Source organism: Olea europaea, unplaced genomic scaffold, assembly GCF_002742605.1.
Source record: "Olea europaea var. sylvestris unplaced genomic scaffold, O_europaea_v1 scaffold3426, whole genome shotgun sequence".
Lineage (NCBI taxonomy): Eukaryota > Viridiplantae > Streptophyta > Magnoliopsida > Lamiales > Oleaceae > Olea > Olea europaea.
In genome coordinates this window covers 18,202-43,038 of record NW_019253305.1, presented here as the reverse complement: position 1 = coordinate 43,038, position 24,837 = coordinate 18,202, and the positions used below count along the sequence as shown (strand labels likewise).

General features: G+C 32.8%; 3 protein-coding genes across 4 annotated transcripts; 1 reads left to right on the top strand and 2 right to left on the bottom strand.

The window, feature by feature from the left end:
- Positions 1-1,496: 1,496 nt before the first annotated feature.
- LOC111386108 (arabinosyltransferase RRA3-like) lies at positions 1,497-3,813 on the bottom strand. The gene is made up of 2 exons (XM_023010541.1): positions 3,432-3,813; positions 1,497-2,875 (listed from the first exon to the last, which is right to left on the bottom strand). Exons 1-2 carry the CDS (start codon positions 3,597-3,599, stop codon positions 1,760-1,762), a joined length of 1,284 nt encoding a protein of 427 aa, XP_022866309.1. The 5' UTR covers positions 3,600-3,813; the 3' UTR covers positions 1,497-1,759.
- A 7,201-nt stretch (positions 3,814-11,014) lies between these two features.
- LOC111386109 (uncharacterized mitochondrial protein AtMg00810-like) lies at positions 11,015-11,395 on the top strand. Its single transcript, XM_023010542.1, has one exon. The coding sequence runs from the start codon at positions 11,015-11,017 to the stop codon at positions 11,393-11,395; it is 381 nt and encodes a 126-aa protein (XP_022866310.1).
- Positions 11,396-12,197: 802 nt separating this feature from the next.
- On the bottom strand, positions 12,198-17,680 carry LOC111386107 (probable protein phosphatase 2C 55). 2 transcript variants are annotated; one of them, XM_023010540.1, is made up of 6 exons: positions 17,420-17,680; positions 17,222-17,271; positions 15,336-16,244; positions 14,151-14,475; positions 13,739-13,888; positions 12,198-12,664 (listed from the first exon to the last, which is right to left on the bottom strand). In XM_023010540.1, exons 3-6 carry the CDS (start codon positions 16,088-16,090, stop codon positions 12,368-12,370), a joined length of 1,527 nt encoding a protein of 508 aa, XP_022866308.1. In that variant the 5' UTR covers positions 16,091-16,244; positions 17,222-17,271; positions 17,420-17,680; the 3' UTR covers positions 12,198-12,367. The 2 variants fall into 2 exon arrangements, with proteins under 2 accessions (XP_022866308.1, XP_022866307.1); XM_023010539.1 differs by lacking the exon at positions 17,222-17,271 and having other exon boundaries at positions 17,420-17,678.
- Between the last annotated feature and the right edge of the window lie 7,157 nt (positions 17,681-24,837).

Here is a 24,837-nt window from a genome sequence, read left to right as displayed (position 1 = left end):
CCCCCTCCTTGACAGACGCAATGGGAGGAGTGGGTTCAGTTTTTTGGCATTTTTTATTCAAGTGGATCCACGGGAGTCCCACCGCATGTGAATGTGCGCCTACCAACATGTCAAAACTTTTTTGGCAAAGAAATTTATTCTTTTATCTTAATATAATGATGGTTATTACTGAAACTACCATCGTATATGGAGATGCTAGGATAATTAGCAAGTACGCCAATACTTATAATTTGTAACCAGCATAGCACGTTTGCTTACAATGATAGGCATCATAAAAACCATCGTTGCATTTGCAACAGTTAAAGACAGTTAAGTACTTTGTTAACCATTAGTGTGTGTGTGTGACTGACTTAAAGAGACCATAATTAGAACTTTCCATAACACCAGTTGAGATGACAGTTTCTAGTCGCCAACAAAGAATCCTTGTCGATCAAATCTTGTAGTTTAAGAACGGAACTTCAAAAGAATATGACTACGTTTATAAGGAGATCATTTATACCCAACAGCCCCGAAAAAGATGAAGTCCTTCAATTTAGGACGAGTGATTTCCTACTCGTACTTAAGACTAGAAACCAAGAACTCCAAAATCTTTGTTCTATAAGTGTGATATTCCCTAACGAAAAAGATATCTTTTTCGTTTAGGACGAGTGATTTCCTACTCGTACTTAAGACTAGAAACCAAGAACTCCAAAATCTTTGTTCTATAAGTGTGATATTCCCTAACGAAAAAGATCTTTTTCGTTAGGGAATATCAAACTTATAGAACAAAATCTTTCGCACTCGCGGATTGGACTGCTAGTTGCAAATCAGATACTAGAATGTCATTCTAGAATAGATGATTGCTGACAAGAGGTGCTAAGTCTCATGTTCTTTTTCGTTAGGGAATATCACACTTATAGAACAAAATCTTTCACACTCGCGGATTGGACTGCTAGTTGCAAATCAGATACCAGAATGTCATTCTAGAATAGATGATTGCTGACAAGAGGTGCTAAGTCTCATGTTGACTAGATATGGAGATAAAATTGGGTGTATGAAGGAATTGGGCTACCCTAACTAATATTTAAACCTTTTGAAATAGAATCCTGAGTTCCAAAATCATATTGAAGTTATGACACATTATATAGCTACATGGATGTGCATAATAAAAATACCCAACTCGTGTAGAAATCTTAACAAAGGTGTTGGGCCTATTCTGTGATGGTGAACTCTCAAAGTAGTGGAGCTCCATGTAACACATCTAAGGTGATAATCATTCGTGATCACAGGAATTAGGTCACCACTTGATTGTGACCATGATGATCATGTGTGAGCCATTATGATGTGCCAGTGCCAACAAATATCTCTGTCGGCTAGACATGGAAATGATCTTTCATTCATAGTGAGATCAACTACTTTACTTAAAATAGTTAACTTGGTATCGAACCACAAAGTCCCAATGCCCAGATCCAAAGCAGCTATGGACACTTTACTGTGCACACAGTAAACAATAGCAATGAAGAAAGAGTGGAACAATTGCACAGTAAAACACAAGGCCAAAACTAACACAAGGAAGGACAATAGCCATCATATGTGTGAGAATGTTTGAATATACAGCACAAGACAAGTACCTATATAACTGCAGAAATTTAAAAGGTTGCATCAAAGTGAAGCATTGCCAAAAAGGTGTAATCTGTCAAGATTACCCATATACTATGAAAATAAACAAGAAAAACTTACCCTGAAAACTTCCATCAACACAATCTTCACATTTTCACTGCTATGCTGAACCATCTGGGAATGAATCTAGAGCATCTTGCTTGCCGTTAACATAGAATTCAATTACTGCTAGCATTCTTGACAGTTTGTCAGGGTGGTAATTTATATGAACAATAACTGGCTTGAGTTTTTTCAAATTAGCATCCTTTCTTACAGTCTTAAAAAGGACCTTACTGTTCATGAAGAGATAGAAATCCATAGTTCTCTTGGCAGCATGAAGCCCTATATAACCTGGATGCGATGGGTAGTAGAGCTCTTCATTGAAAACTGCTTGGTCCCAAACGTTTGCCTGGTGAGCCATCCTGTCAGCGACCCGATCCAAAAGCTCAATTGAAGGAATAGTAGGCCTTATATAAAAGAAACCGGAATTATACACCCATATCCTCATTGTGTGGGCATATCGAGCCCAACCCATTGCAGGTTCATCAAAAACATCATTATAGCCATAAGCTGTCATATTGTTATGACCATCTGTCATGGACTCTACATCTGAGTCTCGATACAAATGATCAAATGGATTCTGCAAGAACACGATATCAACATCCGAAAGGAGAACACTGTATCCCAGCTGCAGAAACTCCCTCAAGATTCGGAATTTCAGTCCAGAGACAGCATGATTACCTCCAATCTTTCCAAGAGAATCAACAACTTCATCTGGGTCCCTCTTGTACACAGAGACATCATTTGACTTACAAAAATCCACAATTGCATCATCTAATGCAACTACGAGGTAGTTCCGAATACCAACTTTCTTAATGCTGGTGAACCAGACCTCAAGCATTCCTTTCACGTTTGAATTGGCAAGAGCAACTATGAGCTCTTTTCCAACAGCAACTTCAGCTAAGATCTTTGCAAGTCTGGGGTTCACGCTTTCATCAGGAAGGACGGTTGGATTGGTTCTTAAACCCTTAACTGTACCAAAAGGTCCGGCTTTATGTGGTTCACTCAACACCATAAACTGCTCCCGCGCATGATCTTTTCCCAGCTCGGCTAACCGTAACTTATCATTCAGCTCTCTTACTTGCTTTTTCAGCTCCGCGTTCTTTTCCGACACTCTCATGATGTCCGTTTTCAACATGTTTATTTTTTCCGGAGATTCACACAAGGACAAATCTTCCTATGTACCAAATCAACAATAGATAAAGTATATCTAAAAGAACTTGACAACGAAATAAATTACATTAACAAAAAAGTTATTCATCAACTCAAGCTATATACAGACCATTATTTTACACGTATATATACTACATATCTTTTTAAAATACACAAATAGATCTTCCTTCTCTTTCCTTATCAGTTTCTTGAGGGATTGATATGTCTAGAATAATTACAGATTTTCAAGAAAATGAGAATTAGATCAAAGTCAAATCTTTGAAGTTGCTCTTACAGCTGAAACCTAAGAAACATAGCATAGAAGAAAAGAAACGCTTAAATTAATACAAAATTAAAAATTCAGTCAACTGCCCCCTCAATTTTAAATAAATCACAGCAAAATAAATGAAACCACAAATTGTAGCTCATTACTAATTTTAAAATCCCGGAATTAGAGCTTCTCTAAAGATGCATGAGCAGGATTTAATTTTTAAGTAGTTACACATAAGCAGAATCATGCAAAAAAAGTTAAATAGAAAAAAATAAAATAAAGGAGATTCTTCCAATAGAGAGAACGGTACCTGGAGACTGGATTTGGAAAGACGGCGAGGCGGATTAGAGGAGAGGAATCCGTTGGGGAAGAAGAAGGCGAAAATGCATCCGGCAACAACTCCGATCCCAATTGCTATGGCGATCCGAGATCCTCGTACCGTTGATTGACTGTTCTTCTCCCTCCGACTCACCGCCATTGTTCTTATACTTAATTTTCCCTCAATGAAAATCAAAACAGAATACAGTAAACAACACTCAACCTTGAAAAAGAATACTTCAATTTTTTGAACTCTATATTTTCACCTCGATTTCCTTTATTAAGGAAGTAATAGATAGAAAATTGAAACCTAGAAAATGTAGAATTTATCTTTTGTTCGCGGGAGTAGCGTACTTGTGGATTGAGAGTACATCATCCTATGAGCAGGAGCAGACCAGGAGGTCTGTTACGCTGTTTCGCAGAACACAGGAACAATGGTGGGATTTTATGTACGAACGGTTCAATTGGGCAGGAACCAGAATAGTCAACTTTGAAGGAGTGCTACTTCACGACACCAATGAGCAACTGGCTTTACCTAATGCCTTTGACTAAAATATGCATTATATTTATTAGTAACAATTAATTGGGAATTAATTGTGAGAACGGGCTAATGAAGGTTTTCATAGTTTATTAACATTTTTTTTTCTAAATGGGTGGGTGATATCAATTTGACTATTTTAAATTGGATAAATCCAATATAAAAATTTACTCATTATTTTTGTCGTTTTGGACAAATTTAGTTATTTTTTTATTAAGCGTCCATTTAACCCCCATTACTCTATATTATAATGAAAGAAATAGTAATTTTTCAAAGAACATGGATTAAAAAAGAAGAAATTTTTTTGAACTTATGTGTAATATTATTTTATTAGAGAATATATGATTGATAAGAAGAGACCAAAAACTGAATTATAATTTAATGGGAAATAGTGGGGCCAAACGGGGGCTAAAACGTTTGGTAGATTTAAGCCCCATTTTGCAGGACTTTTAAAAAGTCAAAAATTACTTTTGAGATTAAAAGCTACTTTTAACCCTATTTAAGTAATTTTTTTATTAGAAGAACTTTTAGGAAAGACTAACTTGCCAACAAGCCCCGAGTATTTTCTTCTCCACTGGTTTATATTTATAGGTTAGTCACATTTAATAGATAATACACATGCAATTAATGAAGCAAGAAAATAACAGTAAATGTGTACACCTAAGTAGAACAAAACCTTCTCCTTTTGATTTTACCTTGCAATGTGCATATAAATTAATTTTTCTCCTATTTATCAAGTTCTTTTGAGCAGACTAAATAGTATAACACACAATTTTAACGTTTTTTTCTTTGATACTCTTCATTCATCTCTCTTCATTTATAAGGTGAAGAAAGATGATTCTCCATTGTTCAAAAAGTTGTTGGAAATCAAGGATAGCATTATTGGGCCAGAATGTAAAGTGTAAGCTGGTGTGAACATGTTACTTTGCTGGATGGAAGTTGGCAGACTCAACACTATGGCTGTCTACGAGTTCTTCAGGCCAAAAGGTACTAAGGAAGCTTGGGCAGCTCAAGTTTGGGACATTTTCATTACCCCAAAACATGCTTTCATCCTTTGGTTAGGAGCTCGGGCCAAATTACAAACGAAAGACAGATTGCATCATCTTCAATTGGACCGAAACTGCTCTTTTTGTGGGCTAAAGGAGGAAACTACACAATATTTGTTCTTTTTGTATCCGGTTAGCAAGGGATGTTTCGGAGCAAATCCGTGGTTCTTTGGGTATAAGGTGTAACATGTCTACTTTGTTGAGCTCATTAAAGTGGATAAAAAAAAGGAAGCGCCGGGAACGAGTTGGCAAAGTAAAGGAAAACATATAGCACTTGTAACCACCATGTACTACATTTGGATGGCGAGGAATATGATTATTTTTAAGGTCTTAAGCCACAAGTTGATTCTATCGTAAGACTGATTAAAATACACCTATATAAATTTATGTTTGTTTTGTATCCGTATGTTTTGATTCAATTTGAGTCTCTAGTAGTGGGTCTTTAGACTATCGTTGGCACGTCAGTTTATTTTGTCTATTCGGATATAGCCAGTGGACATGTATTTTTTACTTGACCTTTGCTTGCTCAGTTTACTTGTAAATAAATTTTGGTCTATGAAATTTTATATTTATCGATTAAAAAAAAAGGATTGATACTTAGACAATCGTACTATTGACATCCGAGCAAATATGATACATTTCTTTAATTTTTTTCCCCTTTTCCTTATTCTTCTGTTCTTGGTAAGCATGCACATATTCAAATCGGTCCTTACGCGAGCTCACAGTAACATAAAATATTAGCATCTTCATTTGGCAAGAAAATTAAAGCAATCAACTCTTCAACTAAGATATTAATATAAGCCTGACCAATAAATTCTAGTAATAAACATCAGTGCAGCAATCAAAGTGAAATCCATATCTAAAACAACAGAAAAAATGTGGATTAACTCTATACAACATATTTAACTGGAAGCACTAAATGTACTATGTTAAGACTTGAAATTTCATCTTAAAATATCAATCTTGTTAAAAGAAGTAGCCCAAACCTTTATAAATTGATCTATATTATTACAGTTAATGAAGAATCTCACTCATACCTGTCGGATCATGTTAGAGAGATACCTTCAAAAGATAAAATTCCTTGATTATATATGTCCATGTATATAGGAGATTTGAGTTTATTTGTATTCCATTTTGAACGATTCTTAGCTATAATAATTTACAGAACATATTATAAATACAACACTTTCACCACCAAATGATTTACAGTGGCTTACATACCCTTTTCATGGTATCGGGGCTTTTTTTTTTTTTTTAAATTTATTAAACTCCTTTGATCCTATGGCTATCAGTAACCCTACAACCCTACTATCTACCCTTCAGCACCATGGTTCACTTTCTCACCATCAAATTATCTTCTTCAACGTATCTCCTTTGGTGCAGTCAAGTGTTGCCCCTGCTATAATGCCAGCACCTTCTCGGCTACGTTGATAGCTCCATCGTCGAGCCTCCTGCAACAATTATTTTCGGCACCTCTACTTCTGCCAATCCTAAGTTGGCTGAGTGGCGACAAATAGACCAACTTGTGCTCAGTTTGCTGCTCTCTTCCTTAACAGAGGAAGCCATGTCTGTTGTTGTTGGATCGACCACCTCTCGAGATGTTTGGTCTCGACTGGAGAACACTTTCAGCCATCGCTTGAAGTCTCTTGAACTTCATCTCAAAGACGATCTTTAGACCATGAAGAAGAATGACAAAAGTGTTCCTGACTTCTCACGAGACTTCAAGACTATCTGCGATCAACTTGCTGCAATGGGACGCCCAATTGATGATCTTGACAAGTTTCACCGATATTTACATGGTCTTGGTTCCTCATTTTCCACTTTTTCAACTACTCAGTTATCATTATCACCTCTTCCTGTATTTGATGATGTTGTGCTCAAAGCTGAAAGTTATGAAATATTTGTCCACTCCTGGACTTGTCTGCTTCTTCGAGCTCTACTATTGCAGCTTTTACTGCCTTTCACAATTTCAAATCTAGTTCAACTTCTGGCCATCGTGGAGAAGATCGCTCTTTCCATAGAGGACGTGGCCGTGGCCGTGGCAATCGCAATACCAGAGGTCGAAATCGTCCCATCCACTGTCAAATTTTTCGTGGTGAAGGCCACTATGCCTCATCTAGCCAAGAGCGATATATTCGACCCCCTCCCCCCCAATGCTGCAAACTTAGTTGAGGCATTCATTTCTTGCTCTCTTAATGATGGACAGGACTCTGATTAATATACGGATACAAGCGCTACTACTCACATGACTCATGATGTTGCTCAATTGGACAAGGTTAATGCATATTCTGGTAAGGACTGTATTGTAATTAGCAAGGTGCCTCTCTTCTAATTTCTCACACCGGTACCTCCCCACTTCATTTAAAAGACATTCTAGTTGTGCCTAGACTTACTAAAAATCTTATCTCCATTAGTAAACTTACCTCTGATTTTCCCTTTTCCATTACATTTGCTAATAACCATTTCACTGTTCAGGATCACAACACAAGAAGGATAGTAGCAACCGGTCGCGCGTGGAAATGGGCTCTATGTGCTTGAACGTGGTCATCAATCTTTACTTTCTGTTTTTCCTAATAATTGTACTCGGGCATCCTTTGATTTATGGCATGCCCGCTAGGTCATGTTTCTCATAAAATTATTTCTCTTTTGAATAAAAATAAACAGTTATGTATTACTTCTTTGCTTCCAAATCCTATTGTATGCACTCGTTGCCAACTTGCTAAAAGTAAATGACATCCTTTTTCAATGAATGACAACTGCGCCTCTCATGTCTTGGATCTAATTCATTGTGATTTTTGGGGACCGTCACCTACCCCTTCAAATCTTGGTTTTCGATATTATGTTATATTTGTTGATGATCATTCCCGATTCACTTGGTTATATCCCTTGAAATCTAAATCTAATTTCTTTCGTACTTATCTCCAATTTCAAAAATTTGTTGAAAACCAATTTTCTACTAAAATCAAGATTTTTCAAAGTGATGGAGGAACTGAATTTACTAATCATCAATTTAGGAATCACATTATTTCATCGGTAATTCATCATAAAATTTCTTGCCATATACACCGTCTCAAAATGGATGTACCGAGCTTAAACACAAACACATAACCAAAATTGGTATTGCTATCCTTTTTCACTCTTATGTACCTCTCAAATTTTGGGTTGATGCATTTAGCACTGCTGCTTTCATTATTAATCGCCTGCCAATTCCTCCTCTTGGTGGTCAATCTCCTTTTGAGGTTTTGTTTGGTGATGCTCTATTTTTCATTCCTTTGGCTGCCTTGTTTTCCCTTATGTGATTATGCAATACACAAATTAGCCCCCCTCCCCTTGTAGCCACACGTGTTTCTTGGTTATAGTATGTCTCATCATGATTTTCGGTGCCTTGACCGTCTCACTAATCAAGTGTTTATTCCAAGCACACTACCTTTAATGAACTTGCCTACCTTTATAAAAATAATGCTCGCACTGAGCCTTTATCCATTGCCTCAATCTCTACCTTTTTAGAACCCCTTGCAACCTTAACTCGAAACAAAGGAACACCAGAGGCCTCTTTACCTTCTCAGTCCAGTCCTCTACAATTCCGTGTGGCCCTTGTTTAATTGGTCCATTTTGTAGTTTTGTGCCTCCTTCAGTTTTGTAGGTACTTGTTGCTGATGGACCTCGCCCCCTATCGTACCTGTCTCTCCCACAGGATCCACACCGAATCTCTCTCTAGCCCCGTCTAAAACCAATCTTCTTAGATCCCACCCGATGCAAACACGGGCTAAATCTGGGATTTTTAAGCCTAACACTCAGGCACTTCATACCTATCATGCTCCTAATGCCAATCTTATTCAGTCTTTGCTCACTATGCGTGAACCCAAAGGGTTCAAATCCGTTGCTAAGCACCTTGGATGGATTGTTGCCATGGATGAGGAGCTTCGAGCCCTAAGTCACAATCATACTTGGGATTTAGTGCCAAGACCGCCAAATAAAAATATTGTGGGATCCAAGTGGGTCTTTCGCATCAAGTATCTTTTCGATGGTTCTATTGATCGTTTCAAGGCCCATCTTGTTTCCGAAGGTTACACTCATTGCTCAACACTTGATTTTAGCGACACATTCAGCCCAGTTCTCAAATCCTCTACTGTTTGAGCTGTTCTTTCTTTGGTAGTTTATAATCATTGGTCACTCCGTCAACTTGATGTGAAAAATGTCTTTCTAAATGGTATTCTTCAAGACGAACTCTATATGGAACAACCTCCGGGTTATGTTAACTCCAAATATCCTTCTCATATCTATCGGCTCCACAAAGCTTTATATGGGCTCAAACAAGCTCCACATGCCTGGTTTCATCGTTTTAGCACCTTTCTTCTCACTGTTGGGTTTTCTTGTAGTCGAGCTAACTCATCTCTATTTGTCCTCTCCAAATGTGCTAACTTAATATATCTATTATTATATGTTGATGACATAGTAGTGACTAGCAACAATTCGGCTCTTCTTGATGTCTTTATTGGGAAATTAACCAAGGAATTTTCAACAAGGATATGGGCTCCTTGAACTATTTTTTAGGTCTTGAAGCACATGGGATTGCCTCTGGTCTTTTTATCATTCAAGTTATGTAACACCCCAATTTTCTATAAACTTCGGAACGTTACGAAAAACTCATTTTTCTTTATTTTAAGTGCAAAACTATAAAAACAAAATTTTTCATTAAACAAATAACTGCAACATTTATAAATCTAAATTTAAAATTTGAAAATTTTATCTAAACATAACATAAACTTTTAACTAATTCAAATAACACGTTTGGAATAAAATTAAACTAATTGGTAAATTTAAAGTCGACAAACTCATTTATTTTTCTTTTCATTTGATCCACTTGGCATCCCGCATCACTGTCCTTCCACAATTCCAATCTACCCGAACTAACCTGTAAAAATTTGTAAAAGTAAGTATTCAAAAACACCCAATAAGATACGTACAGTTTTTATATACATATATATAACAATAAAAATTACAATTCATACCATCTAATCTTATGCCTTATGAAGTATATCGGTGACCAAACGACACACCCATCTTAGGTCCTCTTATAATCTCGTAGGATTTCATATCTCTTTTAAAAAAAGAATGTCTACTGACAATTCATGCATTTTTTTATTGGACATAAACGAATAAAGAAACAAAAACACTTGCACTTGAAGTATCTTACATTGTTAGAAAAATCTGAAGCACGTTCAAAATATTTTCTCTGCATTGAAAAATACATGATTAAAATATTCAATGTATGCAAATTTTATTTCCAATGCTACATTCTCTCTCTCTCTCTCTCTCTCTCTCTCTCTCTCTACCTACTGTATGTGTGAATTGGTGTAAGTAAAACTTTTCATCATGCCTATATATATATATATAGGTGTAGGCTAAAGTAGATAACCAAAATTTGATTTGATAGGGCCAAATCTTGCAACCAATGTCTACTCACAACGTATTTTATTATTATTTTATTCAACTACAAGATATTACTATCTCTATCCAACCGTATATGGGTGTATAGTGAATTTTGTTGTAACTAGAATAGTAGAATAGTGAAAACATGTGTCAACGTAGAAATCTCTAAATCAAAACTAACAAATAATGATAAAAATCTCACCTCACATCTTTTCTTTTTGAAGAGAAAAAATAAATTGATTTATAATCTATATAAAATTACATTGATACAATTTTCTTTCAATTGGGTCTAACTTAACATGTCCTTATCCAAAATAACTTTTTCTCGAGTCAAAGACTTCTAATTAATTACGAGCTATCCAACGAGTACAATATTGGTATACTTATAATTGCTCTATCAAAAGCTAATTTATTTGACCCAGATAAAAAAGGAATTTATATAATATACAAAATAAATAAATTTTTATCTATAAAATTTTTGGGTTGCTACAAGCTAAGTATGCTCAAAAAATTTTGGAGCGCGCCAAACTTTTTGACAGCAAGCTTGTGAGCACACCCATGGTCGTTGCTCAACACCTGTCCACTATTGGTCTTGATTTTGATGATCCATCACTCTTCAGATCTCTTGTTGGTGCTCTTCAATACCTTACTATCACTCGATCGGATATCGCTCATGCTGTTTCTGCTGTGAGTCAATATATGCACAAGCTTTCAATTTGTCATTTTCAAGTTGTCAAACAAATCCTACGCTACATCAAGGGAACCTTGCAGTATGGTCTTTCTTTCACTTCGTCCCCTTCCAGTACCATCCTTGCGTATTTGGATGTTGATTGGGCCGATTGCCCTGATACACGTCGATCTATTTCTGGATATGCTATCCATCTTGGTGATAACCTTGTCTCCTGGAGTTCCAAGAAACAACCAATGTGTCTCGTTTGAATTGTGAATCAGAACATCGGGCACTAGCTAGAACTACTGCCGAGGTCAAGTGGCTTGGTCACCTTCTCCGCGATCTTAAGGTGACATCTTCTTCTTCTCCGATTTTACTTTGTGCAACCAAAGCTCCATCTTTCTTGCTACAAATCCGGTCTCACACAAATGCTCGAAGCACATCGAGATTGATTACCATTTTGTGTGAGAATTGGTGGCTTCCAAAGAGCTTCACGTCAAATATGTTCCTACAAATCTTCAGCTTGCTGATGTGTTTACTAATAGCCTTGGTCATCCTGCATTCATATTCCTCCATTCTAAACTCCACATTCGGGATTCTCAAATGCTAGGCTTGCGGAGGGTATTACAGTTAATGAAGAATCTCACTCATATCCGTCGGATCATGCTGGAGAAATATCTTCAAAAGATAAAATCCCTTGAGTATAGATGTCCATGGATATAGGAGACTTGAGTTGATTTGTATTCCATTTTGAATTATTCTTAGCTGTAATAATATATAGAACATATTATAAATACACACTTTCACCACCAAATGATTTGCGGTGGCTTTCATACTCTTATTATGGTATCAGAATCTATTAATTTCTAACGAAAGATTCGATCCGATTTAAAACTCAAAAAATGAGCAAACGGATTTCAAAATTGATATGCTCAAAAGAGTCACCATTTTGTGGGAGTATGTTAAAGGATATAATCCCACATCGAATAAAGATGATAATATAGACCAACTTATAAATGTTTTGGTTACTCTTCTTAACAAGATGGACCTTTTAAGATGGAACCCCAAGTCTTAACATCCTAAACTATAGTATATACAACAAAGTAAAAGTAGTTTCCCAAGTTTGATATGACATATATAAGGATCGTCCAAAAATATAATGCAAGATCTAAGCATTATGTACAGCCACATAGTCGCCTAAATGCAGGCACAAACAGAAAATCTTCCCCCAGAGAGAGAGATCATACATTGTGCTCACTGGCAATGTATGAAACAACTACAGTGATGTCATCCAGTTTTCCACCATAATAACGGAACCCAGCTTCCTGGGCTGCAGCAGAGAAAGGTGTCTGCCTGCTTTTGTCCTGTGCTCGTTGCCGAGCTAATGCTGCAATCTTTTGTGCCGTTACTTGAGGCCCTAAACCAGCTCTCACGGCATGAACCACCACTGAAGTAATATCATTGTTATACAAGTTGTCAAAAAGTCCATCTGTACCAGCAACTATAACATCTCCTGGGGCAACAGGAATTGTAAACACCTGCACCACACATTAAGCCATTCAATTCCAAATGGGTTCATTTCCGAGTAGCAGAGGAAACCAAACTGTTAAACACTAACAAATGCAAAGCATTGATCAACCTTTTTCCCCTGAAGTAGAAATATTGCTTATACCAATAACCAAAGACAATAATAGCACTAACTAGAATTTGTTAAAGACTGCAAAGCTATACAAGGGTGGCAGAAAATATTAGGTATTTAATGAAAGCAACAATCAAAATTCCATCTAAGGGAAATGGTGCTGCGAATATAGTACAAGGCCAGATTTTCACCATAAAGAAATTATTATGAGAACACATAAATTTTAGCAAACATGAATTTTAGCCAATATGTAAAATGAAATGCATGCGTCCTATGCTGTGCAGACTTGGGTATGGTTGTCCAGTGTTAGACAAGAGAGCATGCATCAGTGCAAGTCTGACAAAAATCTATCAAATAATGCTTCAGTTGAGACTCACTAGAAGGATTAATGTAACATAGCATAAGTTTAACACCCTGTTATAGGATGCTCAAAACTATCCACAGTATATTTTAAGCTACCGAACAGCAGTTGTTTATGATGAAATTCAAATGTTAATTAAGTCAAAAAAATAAGATAACTGAACAAGAAAACGGCAGGTCGAAATTATAGATCAATTATACAGTTTAAACTCCGTATGAAAACCAAGATTTTTCATCCTTTCACCTTGGCCAGCACTCATAAAGAGTTCCTATGCAATTAACATTATGAAATACAATTTCACTTGTCTATAAGAGTTTGATTGCCTTTCATTATAATCTACTTAGAATTTAAAGGTCAAAGTAAAACTTTAAGTTTTAACCACACATTTCATAAGACCTATAACTACTAACCATTTATACTGACAATATGATTTCAGCAACTTAGCCCTTCTGCAAGAGTTTGAGAAGTTTCAAAAAATTACTCGCACAAGGGCTCATATGAAACCCAAACAAGCACAAATTACATTTTCTGCAAAATCCTTGCATTACTTTTGCGCTGTCCAACAATCACAGAGCCATTACCAGAGTATAAAAGAAATAGGTCCCATATTACCTCTCCAGAGCTAGGCAAATCTCCAGCATTTCCACTCTCCAGCTGATAAGTGAAATTAAAATCATGCTGCTGAACAGGGGATCTGAAAACTGTACATCCATCTCTGATCACCATAAATCCACTATCTCCTAAATTTATGGCATGGAGACCCTACAGAGGAAACAACGCCAGTCAACTCCGGAATCCCAAGCATTTCATTGTAAATGTGACTGGAAAAAATAAGTATATTCCATGCTGAAAATTCAAATATCTAGATGAAAAATTCAGAGTCGAACAATTTAATCATGTAAATAAACCATAACCTCAGATCTCCAGTTTGACCCTCAAGCCTCTTGTCAAGGTTAGTCAATGATGTTACTAGAAAGTACTTATTTTATCATATTCTTGTAATACAAGTAGAATACAGGACCACCTGATCCGTGAGAGCAATTATACAAGCTGTTGACGAACCCTTGGCTTTCGTGCTTGTGTGAGCTTTCTCCAGGACTCTGGCTGGATCAATTGAACCCCTTGGTTCTTCTTGAATTGCACCGACTGAATTAGACATGAGCTCACGAGCATACTGGCCTGCATCAACTCCAAGATCAGCCCATCCACCAACACCATCAGCTACACCAATTGCTTGTTCATCCAAGCAGATAAAATGAGCATCCTCTCCACTAGTTTCTTCCTTGTCAGGATGGGGCAGGTAACATGATGCTGAATTTAGCTTTAAAGTTCTTTCCATTGGAATCTTCCTGCAATCAACAAATAAAATAATAGATTCACAAATTCCTACAAAAGCAGAGTTGCTTTATATACCACGCACTTCATTTATAAACTAATCATGCACAAAAAAAGAAAAAACCTTTTTTTTCCATGACACAATACATGATTTTCATATTAATACTTCTAGTATCGAATTTAGTGCATGATTGGTAAGGGATTAAAATTATATTTTTTAGTAGATTATGGTAGAAGTTTTTGAAATAGATGGCAAAAAAAATTGTGAGACCTACGAAAGACGTGATTAATATTGATTGTTTGACTTTGACTTTGACTTAGATTAAAATCAGATTTTAATCTCTCCCAAACAAGCTCTTAGTTTCTTTTCTTTTCTTTTTTTCCTGGAGAATATATTAGCAGTGAAACTTATGACTGCAAAATTCCAAACAAATATCCAACAAGAAACTTTCAGAGCTTACTCAATAATTACTTGCTAGTATTAAATGAAAAGGAAAAAAAATTATGATACATATGAAAATATAAATAAACCATACGACAGTTCAAGCAAAATACAAAACATGTTTGTTTTAGCAAAAAAATAAGTCCTCTCCAATGTGAGACCACATCAACTCTAACATACAATCAACTCCGCAAATGCAGAACATGATATGAGCAAATAAAACTTGCTGAATACAATTTGACGTTCACAGTTTCCTAAAGTGACATTTATGGGCACTTTGAAACATTCATCAAATAAATGAGGCAATTACAATCAGACATCTAATTTAGCAACAAACTCTTTAACATTTACAGAAGGAAAGGTGGGGCCTGAACTTTAAGAGTGTGGGTGTGTGTCTGTGAGAGAATTGCATATAACTAAAAAGGAACGTACAGATCAGAAGAATCTGCTGAACTTAAACGCTGACACTCCTGTATGGAGCCATCAAATGACATGTCAGAAGCAGTGCCTGTAGAGGAACACGCCGATGATGAAAAGTGGAAACCATCAAACCCAAATCTTGGGTACGACTTGGAATCTCCCTTTCTCTTCGCAACATTATAAATGAAATATCCATAGAGCAAGAAATTGTTGGGCTGTTCTTTATTTTTCAAGCTCATGCTAGCTTTTCTACAATTATCGAAGCTTCTTCTGCTGTAAGAAGTGAAAGAAAAATATGCTGCCACACCAGGTTGTACAGATCTTGAAATCAAATTTCTAATAGAGCAATCAGCAGGTGCTGATCTAGATCCACAAACAGACATAAGAACCCTTTGAGAGTTGATGCCAAAAGTAATCTGAAAGGTGATAGATAGCCGACGATCAATGTGATACCCACAAACTTGAAATGGAGGCCCAGATACAGACGGTATGGAAACTGCACCACCAACTGAAATATTTTTTCTTCGATTGACTATATGCAAATTTGCCTGAGCAGCAGCAACAGTGCCAGGCCGTAGAAATACATGTAGGTCAGAAAAAGTTCCAGAAGGCACAGAGTGGAACGACTTTGAGTATCCAAGCAACAATTTCCCTCGGCCAATCAAAACCTCTATGGGATCTTGTATTCTGCTTTCTTTCACATTGATTGATCTCTGGACTCCTTGCCAGAAAGATGCTCCAAATCTTGAGAAATAATTAGAGGGCATTTTCACCGCTCAAGGGAAACAATTCTACCACCTGCTCCTTACAGAGGATACAACCACAGGTACCACAAAATAGAGATAATCTCATAATTCCCAGTGCATCTATCTATGAGAATATAGTCAGGATCGCCCTTCCTCTCCACAAAGGGCAACATGCCTGGCATATGAAAGCACAACGAGCAAATATAATGAGGAAATGTCCATAATCTTTGGCTGGTAGAAAAGATGGCAGTAGAGATATATTGGTAATTAAAGTTCGAGTGATTAAAATATACATCAGACACCAAGAATTTATCAGCTATGCTATAATTAGGCAGGAACAACCTAAAACAATGGCAAAAACCTAAAAAAATCAACTTATCAATTGCAAAGACTTTCAGTTTCTATACTCAGAAGTTAGATGACAAGGAGAATCCATCTTTCATTGCATCATTCCATAAGTTTACAGCTACAGTTTACTCAAACTTGTACGATGACAGAAGTAAACAGAAATACAGTAAATATTGTTAGAATTGGTATAGCCCTAGAAACATACAAAGTTAATATGGTTAGAATTCCTATAGCCCTAGAAACATACACAGTAAATATGGTTAGAATTTGTATAGCCTAAGAACACTACACCAGGAATTAATTGACAAGGGAAAAAATGTGTTCTCTCGCTATATCAATTTCACTAAGATCTTATTTATCTGGGTTTCCACCGTATGAACCTTCCATCAGCATTTGATACAAGAATATCTCTCTCTTTATTTTTTATTTTATTTATTTATTTTAACTTAGTTGTTATAATTGGACCTAAGAGATCATGTCCCTCAAGTAAAAATTTAAAGACAATCAAATGTTAACATTTCTATTTGTAATCATATAAGAAACTATTTTAGTACATATATTCCTAAGAATACATAATAACAAAATGAAAGCAAGTGGAATTATAACCAATCACTCAATCCTTATGGGAACTCCTTGAGACCGATGATGAAGATTTATGGGACTTATAACTTGGAAACCCTCATTTGCATATGGATATGTTGCCCTACTTCCCTGGCAGATATATCGTGTAGGTTTTAGTGTGTGCAACACTATTAACAGAGAATCAGAAAAAGCAAGGGAGTTCAAATATCATATTCAACTCACTTCACACCATAGTTTATCAACATCTTCAATAGCTTCACAAAATTTCTTTCCTACAAAACGAATCGAAGGTCAAACCTAATAATCAGCCCCACGAAACGAAAAAATACAAACAAATCTACTATTGCAAAAACTCAATCAATCACGTTTCATAATAAAATAGCCTTTATGAACTAATAGCAAAGTGATTAGAAACCGGACCTTTATTAGTGAATTCAGAAATTCATAGTGTCCATCAAATATACAGCTGCAAATACTCGTTGAACAAAATCCATGAATGTTTCGCGTGTTTGTTGGTAAAGAACCACACGTGCCTCCGATTTCTCTCTCAAAGATCTGGCCGTTGAGTCTGCTGAAACGTTAAATCCAGAAAGTTCACGCGAGAGTGATTTGGTATTGGATAATTGGCAAGCACCGGCAAACCCTAACAGGAAATAAGCTTTGACCAACTACAGAACAATTTGGAAACACCGACTTGTTAATTGGGCGCCCTTCCAGAAAACCTTTTATGTCAAGACTATTTTGACCCTCTCCAATCCCCATTTCATACTAAAACGAGTCCCATTATTTTGATAAAAATGAATTTTTAAATAATGCATCAATGAAAAATATAAAATTAAAAATAAGAAAATATTTTAAATTTACTGATAATATTTTTTTTATTAAAGAATGTATGATTAAAATATGTCAAAACATTCTCTAATAATGTTATTTTTTTAAGGAATTGGAATCAAACGAGGGCTTAATATTCTAGTTAACTCAACATTATCAAATAATAACTTAAAATCTTATCCAAAACTAATTTAGTAAAACCATATTTTAATATTAATTCACAAGTTACTTATTTCCATAAGGAAATGCTCCAATTTGATTTAGATAAAAATCAGAATTTTAACATATTTTGTTAAATGTTGATATAATGTGTACTTGAAATTAATAGTTGACTTTGCTTTATTTTTAATCAACATTTTTAGCTGAACCTACAAAAATAAAGACATGAAGACTAATTACAGATCCAAATATCCAACAAAGCAATTAATGGCTTTTCAAAGAAATAAAGATGGTGGAACGTCGAAAGGTAATCAAAATATACAGATTAGGATTATATTTCAAATGACAACAATGAAACAGACACTAAAATGCAAGTGTGAAACAACGTGTCATAAATCAGTGTACAAATAATAAAGTTCAATTGGTAAGGACCTCGCTACATATACACTATAGTGTACACTCTGCCACGTGACAATAACATATTGGACAGTTTAAATTTCAAACAGTTTTCTCATCCAATTGACACTTGACTACAATGCAAATGTCAACAACGTGTCCAAAATTAGTGTAAAAATAGCAAAGTTCAATCGGTAAGAATCTTGTTATATGTACACTGTGGTCTACACTTTAATTTACACATTACCACGTGATATTACCCTATTGGACAGTTTAAATTTCAAACAATTTTTCCATCCAGTTGACACTTGACAACAATGCAAGTGTCAAACAAGGTGTCGAAAATTAGTGTACAAATAGTAAAGTTAAATCGTTAAGAATATTGCTACATGTATACTATGATGTACACTTTAATTTACACTTTGTCACGTGACATTATCATATTGAACAGTTTAAATTTCAAACAGTTTTCCCTTCCGATTGATACTTAACAACAATGCAAGTGTCAAATAACATATCGAAAATCAGTGTACAAATAGCAAAGTTCAATAAGTAAGAACCTTACTACATGTACACTATGGTGTATACTTTAGTTTACACATTGTCACGTGACATTACCCTGTTGGATAGTTTAAATTTCAAATAGTTTGTTCATCCAATTGACACTTGACAACAATATAAGTGTCAAACAATGTCTTGAAAATCAGTGTACAAATAGTAAAGTTAAATCGTTAAGAACCTTACTACATGTACACTATAGTGTACACTTTAATTTACACTTTGTCACGTGACATTACCATGTTGGACAGTTTAAATTTCAAACAGTTTTCCCTTCCAATTGACACTTGACAACAATGCAAGAGTCAAACGACATATCTAAAATCAGTGTACAAATGGTAAAGTTCAATTGGTAAGGACCTTGCTACATGTACACTATGGTATACACTTTAGTTTACACGTTGTCACGTAACATTACCATATTGGATATTTTAAATTTCAAACAATTTGCCCATCCAATTGACATTTAAGTGTCAAACAACATGTCGAAAATATACGGACGAGGATTATTTTTCAGATGACAACAATGAAATAGACACTAAAAATGACGAAAATATAAGGGTTGTGCTAAAGAAAGTCCCTTCTTCTTCTTCTCTTTTTTTTTTCCTCTTTTATTCTTTTTTTGCGGGCTCCACCCCTATTTGTGGTGTTTCGGTCAGGAAGGTTGCCTCCCTGTTTTTCTGGGAAATACATGAAATTGACCCAAATAAGAGATGTCATTTTCCAAAATGGCCCTTAACTTTTTCAAACATTTGAAACTACCTAAAATTCCTTTAAACAAATATTAAAAACAACCTATTTCATAACGAAAATCTTCTATCTAAATCCTTAAAAAATCAACAAGTAATTTTTCTAAAAATTTGAAAAAATTATTAATGAATAATTATAAAATGAAAAAACCTAAATATAAGAGATGACCATATAATATAAAAAAGGTTATTAAAAATAAAAAAGAAATTAAGTTTGAAAAAGAAATTGATAAGATGGGATATCAAGAACAATTATATGCATCACAAGAAATATTAAAATGTTTCAAAGAAAACTTATTAGAAAATTTTGCTAAATGAATTGTAAGATCAATAATTATAAAAGATATACAAGATATCATAGATAAATTAGAAAAAAAGAAGAAAAATATCTCAAAATACGATATACCTTTAGAACAGACATAGATATGATAACAGATATTGATATTATAAATTCTCAGACACTACTAGACTTTGAAGAATTACTTAAAAATTTATGAGAAAACTACAAGCATACAAAAAATTAATTTTTAATCTCACTTTAAGATTTTATATACGTTTAATAACAAATAGATTAACTAAAACAAAAATAAAAGAATTTTTAGAATATTAGATTATTAGATTTTTAATTATTAGAATTTTTGTTCGCTCATAGTAGCACCCATTTCATTGGTATGAGAGCCATAGAGATCATGAGGAAATATATAAAAATAAATTACCTAAAATATATTGAAAATAAATAAAATTTATGATTTTAGAAATTATTGAAGCTTATAAAAATAGACTAAGGTATCAAGTAAAATATAATTCTAATATAGAAGGCTATATAGAAGAAGATAATATAGTTGGAACAAATAATAAAGACATAAAAGAAGTATTAGAAATTTTTAGAGTAATTAAAAATCTATCTTCAGAACTAAAAGAGAAAATAATTAAAAAGATATTATTTGAAAAATATAAGCATATATATATATATATATATATTAGAAGAAATCCAGAGTGAAATAGATTTCATAGTAATTGGAAAAAAAAATTATTATGGAAATTCTAAAAATAAATAATTATTATCAATGTATTGAAGAAAAATGATGTTATATATTTTTCAACCATATCCCTAATAAATTAAAAATAATAATATTATACGTAACTAGGAATTTACCTAGAGAAATAAAGGAACAAATATTACATAAATTAATTGTAGAATTTATCAAAAATAGACGTACATATGAAATAATTATTGATTATTTGAAAATGAATTATACCATAGAGAAATATTTGAATCGTCATAAAAATATAATGAAAGAAACTAAAAATATTTTAGAAAGAATGTTAAGAAGAATAAGATTAATAAATAATAAAATTTTAGATGAATTATTAATACCTGGAGATATAACTAAAACTCAAGAAAAACAAATATTGAAATTAAAATAAGAAAGGTATAAAAAAAATTAGGATATTATGAAAAATTAAAAGAACTAACAAATATTGAAGTTATAAAACAAAAATATGATAAAATGATAAAAGATTGTAAAAATGCTGAGTATATAGCATTTTATTATTGTCAACCAAAAACTCTATAAAAGAAAATATCAATCAGTGAACATATGGAAGAATTAAAACATTTAATAAGAATATTAATAAATGATGTACAAGAAATAAAGAATGAAATAAAAAGAAGTAAGAAATGATATAAATATATTGAAACTTGAAGTTAGAAAATTAAAAGAAAACGAAGAAAAGAATAATATAATAGATAAAAAATTTATAGGGAAAAAAACATATTGAAAGGAAAAATATAATAATAAAAACAGGAAGCATTGATGATGAGTTTAGAAAAAATATATTACCTAAAATAATAGAAGAAGAGGAATCTAGAGAAAAAAAGTTAGGTAAACAAAAAATTGAAGAAAATCAAGACAAAAAAATGAATGAAGAATTAGATCTACTTATAGATAATTTTGATCATTTAAGTTTAAAAAATATAGATGATGAATACCAAATCTTAATGAATACTGGAGGAGGACCTAATCCCGTAGGAACCTCTAAACAAGAATTAATAGATCCAGATGAAAGTTATGCTCCGATATATAATAAACCATATAGACAATTTCATGATAAAATAAGAGATAAACAATCATCAAAGGAAATGAATATAGTAATAGATTTGAATTAAATAATGATTATGATAAATCTGTTAACCATGGAGGAACAAAATTAGACTTAGATTGCAAAATAGATACTAAGAAAGTCTTAATAACTTGGGCAGACTCAGTAATATTATTCTTTTTATATAACAAAGATGGTACATGAAAAAATACTGAAAGGAGAATAGATTTTTTAATTGCATGTTTTGAAGAAAATGTTAGAAATTGGTGGGAAGGAATTAGTAATGATATAAAATCATTAATAAAAAGAAATGTACAAATAGAAATAATAAAGTCAGATAAACTAGGAATAGAAAGATTAGTAGACTATTTTGCAAATGAATTCTTAGGAGAAAATTGGTTAAAAAATTATGAAGAAGAAGCAATACGAGAAAAAGAGGATGCAATAATTAAGTTGATTAATTTAACAATTTGTGATATGTGTAAAATTAAAGAATATACTTGTGAATTCAAGGATTACTATTATACTCAATTTTGTAGTTATGAGAATCAGGAAGTATATCAAGATATGTATTACAATAAATTACCAGGATCATGGGAATATATTTTAAAATAGAATTTGAAAAATATATTAAAGAAAATATAGGAATACCTAGAACACTAGAATCAACAATAAAGTGTTTGTTTAAAAGACTTGCATATAAATGTCAACAAAGACAATTATTGAAAAAATCAAGAAAACTAACTAGAATATGTTGTGAAGATATGGAAAAACCTACAAGATGGGGATGTAATTCTGAAAAAAGAAATAAAAGAACGTATAAAAACAGAAAATTTAAAAAATATAGAAACTTTAAGAAAAAATACATAAAATTTGGAAGGAAATATTATAAAAGAAAAAATAATATACAGAAAAAATAAACCTTATAGGAAGATAAAAAATAATGTAAGTGTTGGAACTGTGGAGAAATATGCCATATAAGTCCTGATTGCAAAAAAAAAGTGAGAATATTACAAAATGATTATTTTAAAATAGAAAGTGAATTAAGTGAAATATCTGATATTGAACATTATAATAATCAGGAAGTATTTATAAGTAAAGCAGATTCAGAAGATCATGGATCAGAATCTGAATAGAGAAATTGAAGAAATAGAAAATAATAGCATAGAAATTCAAGAATATGAGAGAATTGAAGGTTATGGATTAAAAGTAATTTTTGATAATAATAAATTTAAAAAAATACAAAAGTTACCATTAGATTTGAAAATAGGAAAATGGAAAATTCTAGATAGAATATGGAGAAGAGAAAGAATAGCAATAAATGAATACCATAAGATTGAAAAAATTATAGATATTAGGACTACTCAAGGAACACATAAAATAAACATTTTAACAAAAAATACAGTATCAGAATTATTATTAAAAATAAGTAAAAAAACATAGTGAAAATATCCAATATGTTTATTTAGCAGGAATATAAATAATGTTTAAATTCTTATTTAGGGAAGGAATAGATTCACCATTAACTGTAAGTTTACATGATGGAAGAATTATAAATCTGGAAGATGGTCATTTAGGAACTATAGAAAGAAACTCAGCATATCAAAAGTTAATATTTACTTGTTACCCAAAATATTTTATCTCATTGAAAGATAAAAATTTTAATAAAGTCTTAGAATTACGTTTCAAATTACATAGAAATGATATAATGGAACCAGGAGACCAAATTATGACTATGGAATATAAGGCATTATATACATTTACTAATTCTTATTATGGGAATATTTATTCTAATAAATCATACATAAAAATTCATAAGTAATTTAAAGATATTAGTAAAATAGTGGAACCAAACAAACAAATAAATCTTATCCCAGAAGAATATGAATTTAATATAACTAAAAATAAGTATGAAATAACAGAGCTAAGAGAAGAAGAAGATTATAAAATAACATTTTATAATGGAAGGTTGATAAAGAAATCAAAAAATTTTAGACTACCTAATAAAAAAAAATATTTAGGAGAAACTAGTGGTATAAAAAAAATAAAACCTCATGGAAATATAGGAAATATAAAAATAGAAGGAAAATATTTCAATGGTAGAAGGTATATAAAAGTACCAAATATATTGATAGATACAGGTGTTAGTGAATGTCATATGGCTGCAACTAAAAATGAAGGATAAATGACTTATAAAACAGAACCATATGAATACAGAAATTTTGATGGACAACTATATATTACAGAATTAAAGGTAAAGGTATCAATAAAAATAGGTGGGATTGATCTCTTAGTACCGTGTTATTTGGATGAAAGTATGGATATTGAACCTCATATATTATTAGGAATGAGTTCCTTAAATGGATTAGAAGATTATAGTATAAAAAGGGAAGGGTTATATATAACTCATAAAAGACAATCTACATTATGTAAAATAGGAAGTGGATGAATAATCAAATAAGTTTTTCATTAGCAGTATATATACAAGTTATTATAGTAAAAACAAACATAACAACTTGTGCCTTACTTGATATAGGAAGTGATATAACAATTTTTAAAAATTTCTTAATAAAATCATGGAATAAAAATAGTAAAATAAAAATAACAGGAGTGACTGGAGAAAGCACTCAAATAATTGATAGTGCAGAAAAAGTTAATATAATACTTGATAGTAAACAAGTTATAATAAATCAAGTATATAATTATAATAAATTAGAATGTGATATAATATTAAGAAATAATTTTATCCAACAATTTCAATATTATAAACAAAATAATTACATGATAATGTTATAAACAGCTTGTGTACATCTATTAAAAATACTAAGATAATTTAGACCCTATAGAGTTCAGTCAACCCAATGTGGTGATAAATGGGAAAAACGACCAATAGTACAAGATAAACTAAAAAATAAAAAAACTATCATACAAAAAGACCATAAAAACAGAAATAGAAATAAGTATGAAAAAAATTATAGAACAATTAGAAAAAATTTATGGAGAAAACCCATTATTATTTTAGAAACCATATCATCCTAGAGC